Source organism: Bombina bombina, chromosome 6 (genome assembly GCF_027579735.1).
Source record: "Bombina bombina isolate aBomBom1 chromosome 6, aBomBom1.pri, whole genome shotgun sequence".
Taxonomy (NCBI): domain Eukaryota; kingdom Metazoa; phylum Chordata; class Amphibia; order Anura; family Bombinatoridae; genus Bombina; species Bombina bombina.
Genome location: NC_069504.1, coordinates 56,585,626 through 56,597,189, shown reverse-complemented (window position 1 = coordinate 56,597,189; position 11,564 = coordinate 56,585,626). Strand labels below are relative to the sequence as shown.

At 40.5% G+C, this 11,564-nt stretch overlaps 1 protein-coding gene across 1 annotated transcript in view; it reads right to left on the bottom strand.

Moving 5' to 3' along the window:
• Window positions 1-262: 262 nt before the first annotated feature.
• The window catches only part of TPCN2 (two pore segment channel 2), a 215,898-nt gene continuing 204,596 nt past the window's right edge, over window positions 263-11,564 (bottom strand). The window contains exon 26 of the mRNA XM_053716413.1: window positions 263-2,299. Within this exon, the coding sequence (XP_053572388.1) occupies window positions 2,221-2,299 (79 nt within the window). The 3' untranslated portion in view covers window positions 263-2,220. The remainder of the gene's footprint in view (window positions 2,300-11,564) is intronic.

Genomic DNA, 11,564 nt, shown 5'->3' with positions numbered 1-11,564 from the left:
TTTCTTTAAAATTCACATTAGTGAAGAGGTTAATTTCCTGCACAGTTTTTTTATTTTTTATGAAAATCTTGCCAAAACATTAAACAAGGTTTTCAATGTAACAACAAACAAAAATTGAGCAAACATGCTCGGTATACCCATCATGCCCACATACCAATGGCATTCAGATTGTTTAATACTTATCATAAACACCATATTTAGTAAAATAATGTAGACATCAGTATGAAAAAAACCCCAAATGAAAAACGACAAATCACAAACATTAATTTTAAGTAAATTATATCAATTTATTATAAAAACTTTGGAGGGGGGGACATCAGATTTGCTATGATACATTTTTTAAAGGCACATTTTGAAAAATAAAAATCATATGAAATACAAGGCAAAATTTCAAACAAACAAAAAATGTGAATCTTAGTATCCAGGCCAGAATACTACACTTAGACAGTGTGACTTGTATCAACTCTTTCAAAAATAAATGAACAACATATTGACTCCCTGTTACCTCCCAAAAGATACCGGTGTCAATGCCACAAATTACTTTCTTAAAGGGAAAGGTTTAAACTGAAACGTGCATGGCTACATTTAGTTTTTAATAGAAGCATTTTTCCCCAAATATAATTTCATAAGGCAAAAATGCTTGTAGTAAAAGTTATTAGTGTGTTTCAGCTGCATAATCATTAGGGATGTGCATTTAGGTCATTCGGCAGCTAACCAATAGGGAAAGATGCGGCCGCCAGCTCTTTTCAGAGTCAGATTTTTTCTTGCAAAAATGCAATTGTGGCTTTGCATAGATCTTAGTGTGTTGCACTTTCACAAGAATAAATCTGAATGCACTTTCACAAGAATAAATCTGAAGAATAACCTCTGAATACACATGCCTAGAGGAATCTAATGTTTTCAGTACAAAGCATGTTACTTGTTGTAAGAAATAGATATTTGTCTATTTTTTTCATAGCTCTTTGTCACAGTTTTCTATTTAAAGTCATCTTACATAAGTCTTAATAGTTTCACCAACATATATGTAACCACATATCCCATAGTGTGCTAAACAGTTTGTAAGACAATTATATTATATTATGTGCATAAGCTTATATTTAATATAGGTCTGTTATATCGCTTTTACCCACACATTCATTTACAAGTTGCAGTTGTACATTAAAAGGACATTAAAAACCCGTTGCTTTTGTGTAAAATTATTCTCATTCCACACTCTGTAAAGACCTCTTTGCTTAAAGGTACACTAAATACACTTCATGCACCTTCCTCTAATCATGGGCGCTCCAATTTTGGAACCTAGGTTACACTGCAGTTATCTGAAGGAGAATTACTGCACATGTGGAAAACACATCAGCACTGGAATGTAGTGAAAGCTTAGATTTCAACATGGCGATAACCATTACTAAAGGGAGGTGGGGAATAAGCTCAATATTATGGTTATAAAATGTATTTAGTGTTTAATGTTGCCATAAATATGCAACTGCACTCTTACAAATAAAGACAAAAATTGAATAAAAAATACATGAAAATTATTTTAATGTGTTTGCTGCCAACTGAGCAATTATTACTGTGGGGTGAGGGAATTCTGTCTACCACCAAGCATAAAAAATTAATTTGGTTTACATTTTACTAAGTGCCATGATATATAGTGGAAAATAAAGTGTATGAGGTTAAAAGTAAATATGACACTTCAGAGGACACTCAAAAGCATAATCTTCAAGTTTCTGATGATCTCATTGTTAGTGGTTTTTGTGTAACTATGGAGAAAATATCTAAACTTCCCTTTTAATTGGTCTATTGAAAAGTTCAGAGTTTTGAACTCTAGTCACCTGAGCTACAAGATAGCTTTATGAACATCTTGACAGATAACCAGAATGTTCAGAACAAGCTACATGTATGCTTGATAAAAGGCATAACAATATTTATATAGAACAGTGTAAAATAGGTTTCTTTACGAAAAGGACTTGCATAAACTACTATAAAGTGATATAATGGTCCCTAAAGCTTCACGAAGTAACGGAAACAAAAACAGATTTATATAAACCCCAAAACAAGGCTGCTTCAGGTGGTTCCAGTATTGCAGAGAACTACAACGTTCTCTATATTAATTTTATTTCTAAAAACAGATTAAAACAATATTCAGCATAGCAGCTTTAGGTTATTTTTTTTCCAGGAAACTCAAAAGTGGAAATTTGAGGTTCATAGTCCATTAACATAGTGTCATCTGGAGAGATTTAAGTGTGGATGGTGGTGCAATCTGTCCAGTAGTTCCTCATCTGTTGGCTCTTCCAAATCCTCTCTATTAAAGAGGAACACATCAACATCATTATGACTCAAGTTTTTTCTTTTACTCAAATATGATTTATAGGGGATTAGAAATCCTCATTACAGCATGATCAGGAGATAATTTCCGTTGCTTTGACTACTCCTTTGCTGCTTCCCCCCCCCCCCCCAACATGTACAATATATAACAGCAATTAAAGGGACAGTCAAGTCCAAAAATAACTTTCATGATTTAAATAGGGAATGTAATTTTTTTTTATTTTAAAATGTTTATTGGATGAAATAAGGCAATACAGATTAATGCATCAAAAAATCACATAGGTCATAGTTTGAGCGACTCTAACAAAAGCGATACTGATTTCTCATATTCTGAAAACATATCATCCAGCTTTTATGAATATAATTGTTATAATAATAAACAACATTAATCGGAACTTAACAAGAAAACATAAGTTGGTCACTTTGTAGGCTTAAATTCAAAATCAACCTCGCCCATGTACATCTAAGGGTTTTTCATTTCTGTTTCGGTAACTGCAAGATTTGAATTAAACCTATCCCCCCATTGTGCCTCAAGTGGCCTGGTTATTCATATATGTCAGTTAATGTGTGTGCATTCGTGTTTACCAATAAAATTGTATATTGTGAAATGTTTCCATTTCTTTTCTAATAAAATAGCCATATTCCTCCAAACGGATTGTATGGTCCATCAGCAACTCCCATGCTTGGTATGTAGGGATTATTTGTGATTTCCAGTTGGCAGCTATCAGGGATTTTGCAGTATTTAAAGCTAACTGTACTAGTTTCCGACGTATCTTGCACTTACACCGTGGGAGTAAGCTCAGTAGAGCCGTGGTAGGTTGGATTTGGTAGTCCCTATCTTGATTACTGATGTTTTTAATATAATCCCCTATTCTTGACCAGAAGGGTTGTAATTTATTACATGCCCACCAAATGTGAGTCATGGAGCCTTTACTACCGCAACTTCTCCAGCACATATCCGAAGCTGACCGATAAATCGCCTTAATCCTAACCGGGGTGAGGTACCACCTCGTCAGGACCTTGAAGTTTAACTCCAGTGACTTGGCTGATACCGAAGATCTTTTTGTGTTATAAATGATATTTCTCCACTCCTTATCAGATAATTCACTACCCAATTCCCTATGCCATCTGTCAATATAATTAGGGGTTTCAGTCATTTCCCCACATAATAGAGCCTTTTTTGCCCATGACAAGGAATGCCGTAATGGTTGATCTTGCAAGCATTGTTGCACGAATGGAATGAATTTATTTGGGGTAAAATCAAACCTAGAATCATTAAAAATACAATGTATCGTTCCACACAGAACGGAGGTCTAGGACTTCCAAATTTAGTAATATACTACAAGGCAATATGTTTACAAAGAATATTGGAATGGCACCGCAATGTGGGCAGTAAAGCATGGGTGGCACTGGACTCGCATATTTTGAAAACTCCATCCCCAGGAGTGTTATGTTGGGTAAATAGGAAAAGCCGACCACCCTGGCTTAAGTCTTACCCACTATATCGGCATATTTTCGAGATGTGGGACAGCATAAAAGCAAATGATCATAGAATCTCCTCCCTGAGATCCCCTATGTCTCCAGTTTCACCTAACGCTGAACTACACGGAGGTTTAGAACAAAAATTGAACACAGCATGATTGGGAGATAGGATTCACGGCTCCCATATATAAATTTCTAAGCGGTAACAAACTCAAACAGAGAACTGATTTGGGCGAGATATTAGGGGGGGCCTTCTCAAAATGGCTGAAGTATTACCAACTTAGCCACTATTTAGCCACTTCATCAGATAGGGGACAAATGACTAGGGAATGTAATTTTAAACAACTTTCCAATTTACTTTTATCGCCAATTTTGCTTTGTTTTCTTGGTATTCTTAGTTAAAAGCTAATTCTAGGAGGTTCATATGCTAATTTCTTAGACCTTGAAGACTGCCTCTAATCTAAATGCATTTTGACCACTAGAGGGCATTAGTTCATGTGTTTCAAATAGATAACATTGAGCTCATCCACGTGAAGTTACCCTGGAGTGAGCACGGATTGGCTGTCAAAAGAACTGAAATAAGGGGGCAGTTTGCAGAGGCTTAGATACAAGATAATCACAGAGGTAAAAAGGAAATTTATGCTTACTTGATAAATTTATTTCTTCTACGATATGACAAGTCCACGGATTTCATCCTTACTTGTGGGATATTAACCTCCTGCTAACAGGAAGTGGCAAAGAGCACCACAGCAGAGCTGTATATATATATATATATATATAGCTCCTCCCTTCCCTCCACCTCCAGTCATTCGACCGAAGTTAGGAAGAGAAAGGAAAAGCCAAAGGTGCAGAAGTGACTGAAGTTTAACAAAAAATATAAACCTGTCTTAAAAATGACAGGGAGGGCCGTGGACTCGTCATATCGTAGAATAAATAAATTTATCAGGTAAGCATAAATTTCCTTTTCTTCTACAAGATATGACGAGTCCACGGATTTCATCCTTACTTGTGGGATACAATACCAAAGCTACAGGACACGGATGAAAGGGAGGGACAAGACAGGAACCTAAACGGAAGGCACCACTGCTTGAAGAACCTTTCTCCCAAAACCAGCCTCAGAAGAAGCAAAAGTATCAAATTTATAAAATTTGGAAAAAGTGTGAAGAGACGACCAAGTTGTAGCCTTGCAAATCTGTTCAACAGAAGCATCGTTTTTAAATGCCCATGAGGAAACCACAGCCCTGGTAGAATGAGCCGTAATTCTTTCAGGAGGCTGCTGTCCAGCAGTCTCATACGCCAGACGGATGATACTCTTCAGCCAAAAAGAAAGAGGTAGCCGTAGCTTTCTGACCCCTACGCTTTCCAGAAAAAACAATGAACAATGAAGATGATTGATGGAAATCCTTAGTTACCTGCAAGTAAAACTTCAGGGCACGGACCACGTCCAAGTTATGCAACATACGCTCCTTCTTAGAAGAAGGGTTAGGACATAATGAAGGAACAACAATTTCCTGATTAATATTCTTATTAGAAACAACCTTAGGCAGAAAACCAGGTTTGGTACGTAAAACCACCTTATCAGAATGGAAGATAAGATAAGGCGAATCACATTGTAACGCTGAAAGCTCAGAAACTCTACGAGCAGAAGAAATAGCAACCAAAAACAAAACTTTCCAAGATAATAACTTAATATCTATGGAATGCATGGGTTCAAACGGAACCCCTTGAAGAACAATAAGAACTAAATTCAAACTCCAGGGTGGAGCAATTGGTCTAAACACAGGCTTAATTCTCGTTAGAGCCTGACAAAAAGACTGAACGTCTGGAACATCTGCCAAACGTTTGTGTAGCCAAATCGATAAAGCAGATATTTGTCCTTTTAAAGAACTCGCTGATAACCCTTTCTCCAATCCTTCTTGGAGAAAGGACAGAATTCTGGGAATCTTAATTCTACTCCATGAGTAGCCTTTGGATTCACACCAAAAAATATATTTACACCATATCTTATGATAGATCTTTCTAGTGACAGGCTTATGTGCCTGAATCAAAGTATCAATAACCGAATCAGAGAACCCCCGCTTGGATAAAATCAAGCGTTCAATCTCCAAGCAGTCAGTTGCAGAGAAACTAGATTTGGGTGATGGAAGGGTCCCTGAATGAGAAGGTCCTGCCTCAATGGAAGCTTCCACGGTGGCAGAGAGGACATGTCCACTAGATCGACATATCAAGTCCTGCAAGGCCACTCAGGCGCGATTAGAATTACTGAAGCCCTCTCCTGTTTGATCCGAGCAATCACCCGAGGCAGGAGAGCAAACGGCGGAAACACATAAGCTAGGCTGAACGACCAAGGCACTGCCAAGGCATCTATCAGTTCGGCCTGAGGATCCCTTGACCTGGATCCGTATCTTGGAAGCTTGGCATTCTGACGAGACGCCATCAGATCCAACTCCGGTCTGCCCCATCTGAGGATCAGAGTGGCAAAGACCTCCGGATGGAGTTCCCACTCCCCCGGATGAAACGTCTGTCTGCTTAAAAAGTCCGCTTCCCAGTTGTCCACTCCTGGGATGTAGATTGCTGACAGATAACAAGAGTGAGCCTCCGCCCACCGAATTATCTTGGATACTTCTGTCATCGCTAAGGAACTCTCCCTGATGATTGATGTAAGCCACAGTCGTGATGTTGTCCGACTGAAAGCGAATGAATTTGGCCGAAACCAACTGAGGCCACGCTTGAAGCGCATTGAATATTGCTCTCAATTCCAGAATATTGATTGGAAGAAGTGCCTCCGACTGAGTCCACACACCCTGAGCCTTCAGGGAATTCCAGACTGCACCCCAACCTAGAAGGCTGGCGTCCGTTGTCACTATCACCCATGAGGGCCTGTGAAAGCACGTCCCTTGGGACAGATGATCCTGAGACAACCACCAAAGAATAGAGTCTCTTGTCTCCTGATCCAGATTTATCTGAGGAGACAAATTTGTATAATCTCCATTCCACTGCCTGAGCATGCTCAGCTGTAGTGGCCTGAGATGAAAACGAGCAAACGGAATGATGTCCATTGCCGCCACCATTAATCCAATTACCTCCATGCACTGGGCCACTGATGGTCAAAGATTGGACTGAAGGGCTCAGCATGTATTCAGAATCTTTAACCTTCTGACCTCTGTCAAGAACATTTTCATGGATATGGAATCTATTAGTGTTCCCAGGAAGGGAACCTTGGTCTGTGGAATCAATTAACTCTTTTCTAGATTCACCTTCCACCCGTGAGTCCTCAGAAAGGACAGAACCATGTCTGTATGAGACTTTGTCAGATGGTAAGACGACGCCTGTTTTAGAATATCGTCCAGATAAGGCACCACTGCAATACCCCGCGGCCTGAGAACCGCCAAGAGGGACCCTAAAACCTTCGTGAAGATCCTGGATGCCGTGGCCAACCCGAAGGGAAGAGCCACAAACTGAAAATGTTTGTCCAGGAAGGCAAACCTTAGGAACTGATGATGATCCTTGTGGATAGGGATATGCAGATATGCATCCTTCAAGTCGACGGTAGTCATGTATTGACCCTCCTGGATCAATGGCAGAATTGTTCGAATAGTCTCCATTTTGAAGGATGGGACTCTGAGAAACTTGTTCTAAAATGGGTCTGAACGTTCCCTCTTTTTTTGGGAACCATGAAAAGATTTGAGTAAAACCCCCGGATCGGGGGCCGCCCCTTCATGCTGTCTTGGTAGCAGCAGCGGGCTTCTTGGATTGTTTAGCCTTGTTCCAAGACTGGTTGGGTCTCCAGACAGATTTGGCCTGAGCAAAACTCCCTTCCTGCTTGGCGGAGGAAGAGGAAGGAGAGGGGACTCCTCTAAAGTTCCGAAAGGAGCGAAAAATTTTTTGTTTACTCCTCAGTTTAGTTGTTTTATCCTGAGGTAGAAGATGCCTCTCTTTTTGTCTGGTCTGCAGACAATCGTGAAAGAAGGAATCTCCCCCTTGGGAGAGAACTTTTGAACTCCAGCTGATACCCTTGGGACACGATCTCCAGTGTCCAAGGATCCTGAACATCTCTTACCCAAGCCTGGGCAAAAAAAAGAGAGTCTGCCCCCTACTAGATCCGGTCCCGGATCGGGAGCCGCCCCTTCATGCTGTCTTGGTAGCAGCAGCGGGCTTCTTGGATTGTTTAGCCTTGTTCCAAGACTGGTTGGGTCTCCAGACAGATTTGGCCTGAGCAAAACTCCCTTCCTGCTTGGCGGAGGAAGAGGAAGGAGAGGGGACTCCTCTAAAGTTCCGAAAGGAGCGAAAATTATTTTGTTTACTCCTCAGTTTAGTTGTTTTATCCTGAGGTAGAAGATGACCCTTACCTCCCGTAATGTCAGAAATTATTTCTTTCAAGTCAGGACTAAATAGGGTCCTTTCCTTTGAAAGGAATAGCCAAAAGCTTTGACTTAGATGACACGTCGGCAGACCAAGATTTTAACCATAACGCTCTACGTGCTAAAATGGCAAATCCGGCATTCTTAGCTGCCAATTTGGCAATCTGAAAGGCGGTATCTGTAATAAAAGAATTAGCCAGCTTAAGAGCCTTAATTCTGTCTAGAATCTCCTCTAAAGGAGTCTCAGGTTTGAGGGACTCTTCCAAGGCCTCAAACCAGAAGGCCGCCGCAGTGGTAACTGGCACAATGCAGGCCGCTGGCTGTAAGAAGAAACCCTGATGAATAAACATTTTCTTTAGAAGACCCTCCAATTTCTTATCCATAGGGTCTTTGAAAGCACAGCTGTCCTCAATAGGAATAGTTGTACGCTTAGCCAGGGTAGATATAACACCTTCCACCTTAGGGACTGTTTGCCAAGAGTCCCGAACAGTGTCAGCTATAGGAAACATCTTTTTGAAATTAGGAGAGGGTGAAAACGGGATACCCGGTCTGTCCCATTCCCTCTTAATAATCTCAGAGATTCTCTTAGGAACCGGAAAGACGTCAGTGTAAGCAGGTACCTCTAAGTATTTGTCCATCTTACACAATTTCTCTGGTGGGACCACAATAGGATCACAGTCATCCAGAGTCGCTAAAACCTCCATAAGTAACAGACGGAGGTGCTCAAGCTTAAATTTAAAAGGACATGACGTCCGAGTCCGTCTGAGGTAAAGCACTTCCCGAATCGTAAAGTTCCCCCTCAGACAGAAGTTCCCTGACCCCCAATTCAGATCCCTGTGAGGGTACATCGGAAATGGCTAACAACGCATCAGAAGGCTCAGCATTCAAATTGACCTCTGTCCTACTGCGTTTACCCTGTAGCACTGGCAACTTAGATAATACCTCTGTAAGGGTAGTTGACATAACTGCAGCCATATCCTGCAGAGTAAATGAATTAGACGCTGTTGAAGAACCAGGCGTCGCTTGGGTGGGCGTTAAAGGTTGTGACGCTTGGGGAGAAGTTAGCGGTATACCATGATTCTCCTCAGACTGAGAATCATCTTTAGAAAAATGTTTTGCTTTACATTGTAAGGCCCTCTCAGTACACGAAGGGCAAAAAGTCAGAGGAGGTTCCACAGTGGCATCTAAACACATAGAGCAAGGAGTTTCCTCCTCAGTGTCAGACATGTTAAACAGGCTAGCAATCCTATTAATAGTCATACTTGCTTAAATATTGATCTCTGAATTAAATTAAAATGAGAAAAAAATGTATGCCAAAAAAACTGTACTGCGCCTTTAAATTTTAAAAGCGCAACTATTTTTTTGAAAACTGCAAAAAACGTCTTTTGACCAGAAAAAAACTTTTTTAAAGTGCCCAAATATTTTTAATATTGCATCCACTTGCCTATATATGCAAAATGCTAAATATATCGTTTATAACAAGATTTGAATATTTATATAAATATGGCCCCTGCACCATGCCACAGCTCTGCTGTGGCGCCTACCTGCCCCCGGAATGAAGTTGTGCTATATCGTGAAAGTACTTTTCGATAGGTTTAGAAGACAAATCAGGCCACTCAGAGCCCCAGTCTCTGCTGCCATGTCCGAAGGAACACTGCGCGTCTGCTTGCGCAAAATTAGGCCCCGCCCATCGTGGGCGTACACAGAATCTGACTAAGACCCGCATGGGTCGCAGTATACAAGAAAAAATACATGCCATGTGCCCCCTTGATATGCAGGCTAAGTCGTAATCCTGCAGTCCTTGCACCAGCAATAAAGTTAACAATGCATCAAGTAAAAAAACGCATCTCCCAGCATCCAGCCCCAAAGGTCTTTACATACTTTAGCAAATACCATAAATAAAATAAAGGGATTTCAGGTACACCATTCTCTCATTAGTGCATACTGCTTACCCTTCCCCATATAGGGGATAATGACAGTCTGTTCTGATTCAATCTCCCCAGAAACAAAAGACTGCACATACCTCAATGTTGCTTGTAGCAAGACACGGTTCTCCACACTGAAGATTTTCTCACACATACCTTGTGGGAACCATTATGGATCTTAGATAATGTTTGCTAAGATCATTAACATCAGGGCAGAAAATAATATGTCTCCACTCCTCCTGGAAAGCAATAGACTGACGATTTCCCCCTGAGAAAAATAGCACTCTCTGGCACTATTTAAAAAAACAAAAAACTTCTTGATTGAAGAATCTACACTAACACCTCACTTTACCTCTTCCTATTACTAACACAGGCAAAGAGAATGACTGGAGGTGGAGGGAAGGGAGGAGCTATATATACAGCTCTGCTGTGGTGCTCTTTGCCACTTCCTGTTAGCAGGAGGTTAATATCCCACAAGTAAGGATGAAATCTGTGGACTCGTCATATCTTGTAGAAGAAAAGTGTATTTATAGAACTGTTAGTTATGCAAAACTGGGGAATCGGTAATAAAGGGATTATCTTTCTTTTTAAGCAACACAAATTCTGGTGTTGACTGTCCCTTTAAGCGCTGCATTGCAAAAAGTTCTACATACTAAACAGTTTATACTTACCTCATGAATTCATTTCTTTCACAATGGTGAGAGTCCACATGATCATTACATATGTGAGTACACTGCAGTCCACTAGGAGGAGGGAAAAAAAACACAGCTACATTTCAGAGCTTTTGTCCCACCCATTCTCTTTGTAATATATATGGCCAAGTAGAGAGGAACAACTAGTCCTGCAGCCATCTGTATAGCACCAAGTTAGGACTTGTCGACTCTCACCATCATGAACTAAATTAATCTATCAAGTAGGCATACATTTTGTTTTCTTTCATAAAATTATTAGAATCCACAGGATCATCACACATACCTAAGCAGTGAAGTCCACTATAAATTAGAGGGGGATAATACAGCTATGTTACTGATCAGGCATAATGTCCTGCAATACTTTCCTGCTAAAAGCAGCACCAGAAGAGGCATGCACATCTTAATGGTAGAATCAAAAAGAAGAAGAAGAAGAAGTAGCCGCTCTTTACAGATCTGATTCATGGAGCTCTCAATCTGGAAGGCCCATGAAGTAGACACTAGTCTGTTGTGATAATCATGCAGAATGGTAGAAAAAAGGTGGCCTCATTAACAATTAAATGATGAGTCTACAACCTCAACAACTGTGTGATTTATTGATCCAGAAGGATCGTCTGAGACAGGTCATCATAATTCCTGCTCTACTGCAACACAAGGCATGGTTGCAGAGATTTCAGGTGAAACTTGGCAAAGGGCATTGTGCTTCAGGTAGTCACCATCAGACCCATATCTTCCATGCATTGAGCCACTGTGGGTAAAGAAGTGTGCAGACGACAAGAACACAA